At 63.7% G+C, this 1,378-nt stretch overlaps 1 protein-coding gene across 1 annotated transcript in view; it reads left to right on the plus strand.

Annotated features, from left to right (window-relative positions):
- ARHGEF17 (Rho guanine nucleotide exchange factor 17) overlaps positions 1–1,358 on the plus strand; it is a 39,760-nt gene extending 38,402 nt beyond the window's left edge. The window contains exon 21 of the mRNA XM_015852666.2: positions 972–1,358. Coding sequence (XP_015708152.2) covers positions 972–1,153 — 182 coding nt within the window. The 3' untranslated portion in view covers positions 1,154–1,358. The remainder of the gene's footprint in view (positions 1–971) is intronic.
- The last annotated feature ends 20 nt before the right edge of the window (positions 1,359–1,378 follow it).

The raw sequence follows: 1,378 nt of genomic DNA on the forward strand, positions 1-1,378 counted from the left end.
GTGGGAGGGGCTACCTGTGGGTTGTGGGCGGGGCTAAGATGGTTGTGGGAGGGGCTTGCGTGGAGGTGGGCGGAGCTAAGGCGGAGTGGGCGGGGCTAACTAAGTGGGTGGGCTACATGTGGGCGTGGCTAAGAGGGTTGTGGGCGGGGCTTAGGCGGAATGGGCGGGGCTAGCAGAGGGATGGGGGCTAAATGTGGGGTGTAGGCGGGGCTTAAATGCAAGTGGGCGGGGCTAAGGTGAGTGGGCGTGGCTTAAATGGATGTGGGCGGGGCTAACAGAGGGGGTAGGGTGGGCTACATGAGGGTGGTGGGCGGGGGCTAAGATGGAATGGGCGGGGCTTAGGTGGAGGTGGGCGGAGCTAAGACGGAGTGGGCGTGGCTAACAAAGGGAGTGGGGGGGGCTACATGAGGGTGGTGGTGGGGGCTAAGATTTTTTGTGGGCGGGGCTTAAATGGGGTGGGCGGGGTTAAGATGAGTGGGCGGGGCTTATGTGGGGAAGTGAGAGGAGCTTAAATGCAAGTGGGCGGAGCTAAGGTGGGTGGGCGTGGCTTAAATGGAGGTGGGTGGGCTAACAGAGGGGATGGGTTGGGCTACATGAGGGTGGTGGGCGGGGCTAAGATGGAGTGGGCGGGGCTTAGTTGGAGGTGGGCGGGGCTAACGGGGAGTGGTTACGTGAAGGTGGAGGCGGGGCTTTAAGTGGAAGTGGGCGTGGCTAAGATTGGGTGGGCGTGGCTTATGTGGAAACTGGGCGGGGTTAACGGAGGGGGTGGGCTACATGTGGGTGCTGGGCGGGGCTAAGATAATTGTGGGAGGGGCTTACGTTGAGGTGGGCGGGGCTAAGGTGGGGGTGGGCGTGGCTAATCACGGTGGTGGACGGGGCCAAGCACATGGGGGCGGGGCTAAGCTCGTACCCGTGGATGGCGCATCCCCCCTTCCCCCCGGTCCCATCTATTTGGTCGCTGTGCCCCTCAGGCCCCGAGCAGCCCAATGATGCGGAACAACGCGACCCAACTCACCCCCGGCTGCCTCTATCCAAAGCCAAAATGTTGGTGATCAGCGGAGGAGACGGCTACGAGGATTTCCGTCTGACCAATAGCAGCGAGAGCGTGGGACGCGACGACAGCACCAACCACCTCCTGCTGTGGCGGGTCTGACCCCCCCCAACACCCCATACACACACACACACACACCGTGCAGACCCCACCCCCCACCCCACGGACCTCCCACCCGCCCAGCACGTCTCATCTCCAGCCCGGCTGCTCTCTGTGTGCTCTGGGGAGGGGTTTTGGGGGGACTCACCCACCCCGAACCGCCGCTTTCGGGGCGTGGAGATATGGGGTGGAAGTGGGGAGGGTGGGGGGCCGTGTCCATTGGGACAG

The sequence above is a fragment of the Coturnix japonica genome, chromosome 1 (assembly GCF_001577835.2).
Source record: "Coturnix japonica isolate 7356 chromosome 1, Coturnix japonica 2.1, whole genome shotgun sequence".
Lineage (NCBI taxonomy): Eukaryota > Metazoa > Chordata > Aves > Galliformes > Phasianidae > Coturnix > Coturnix japonica.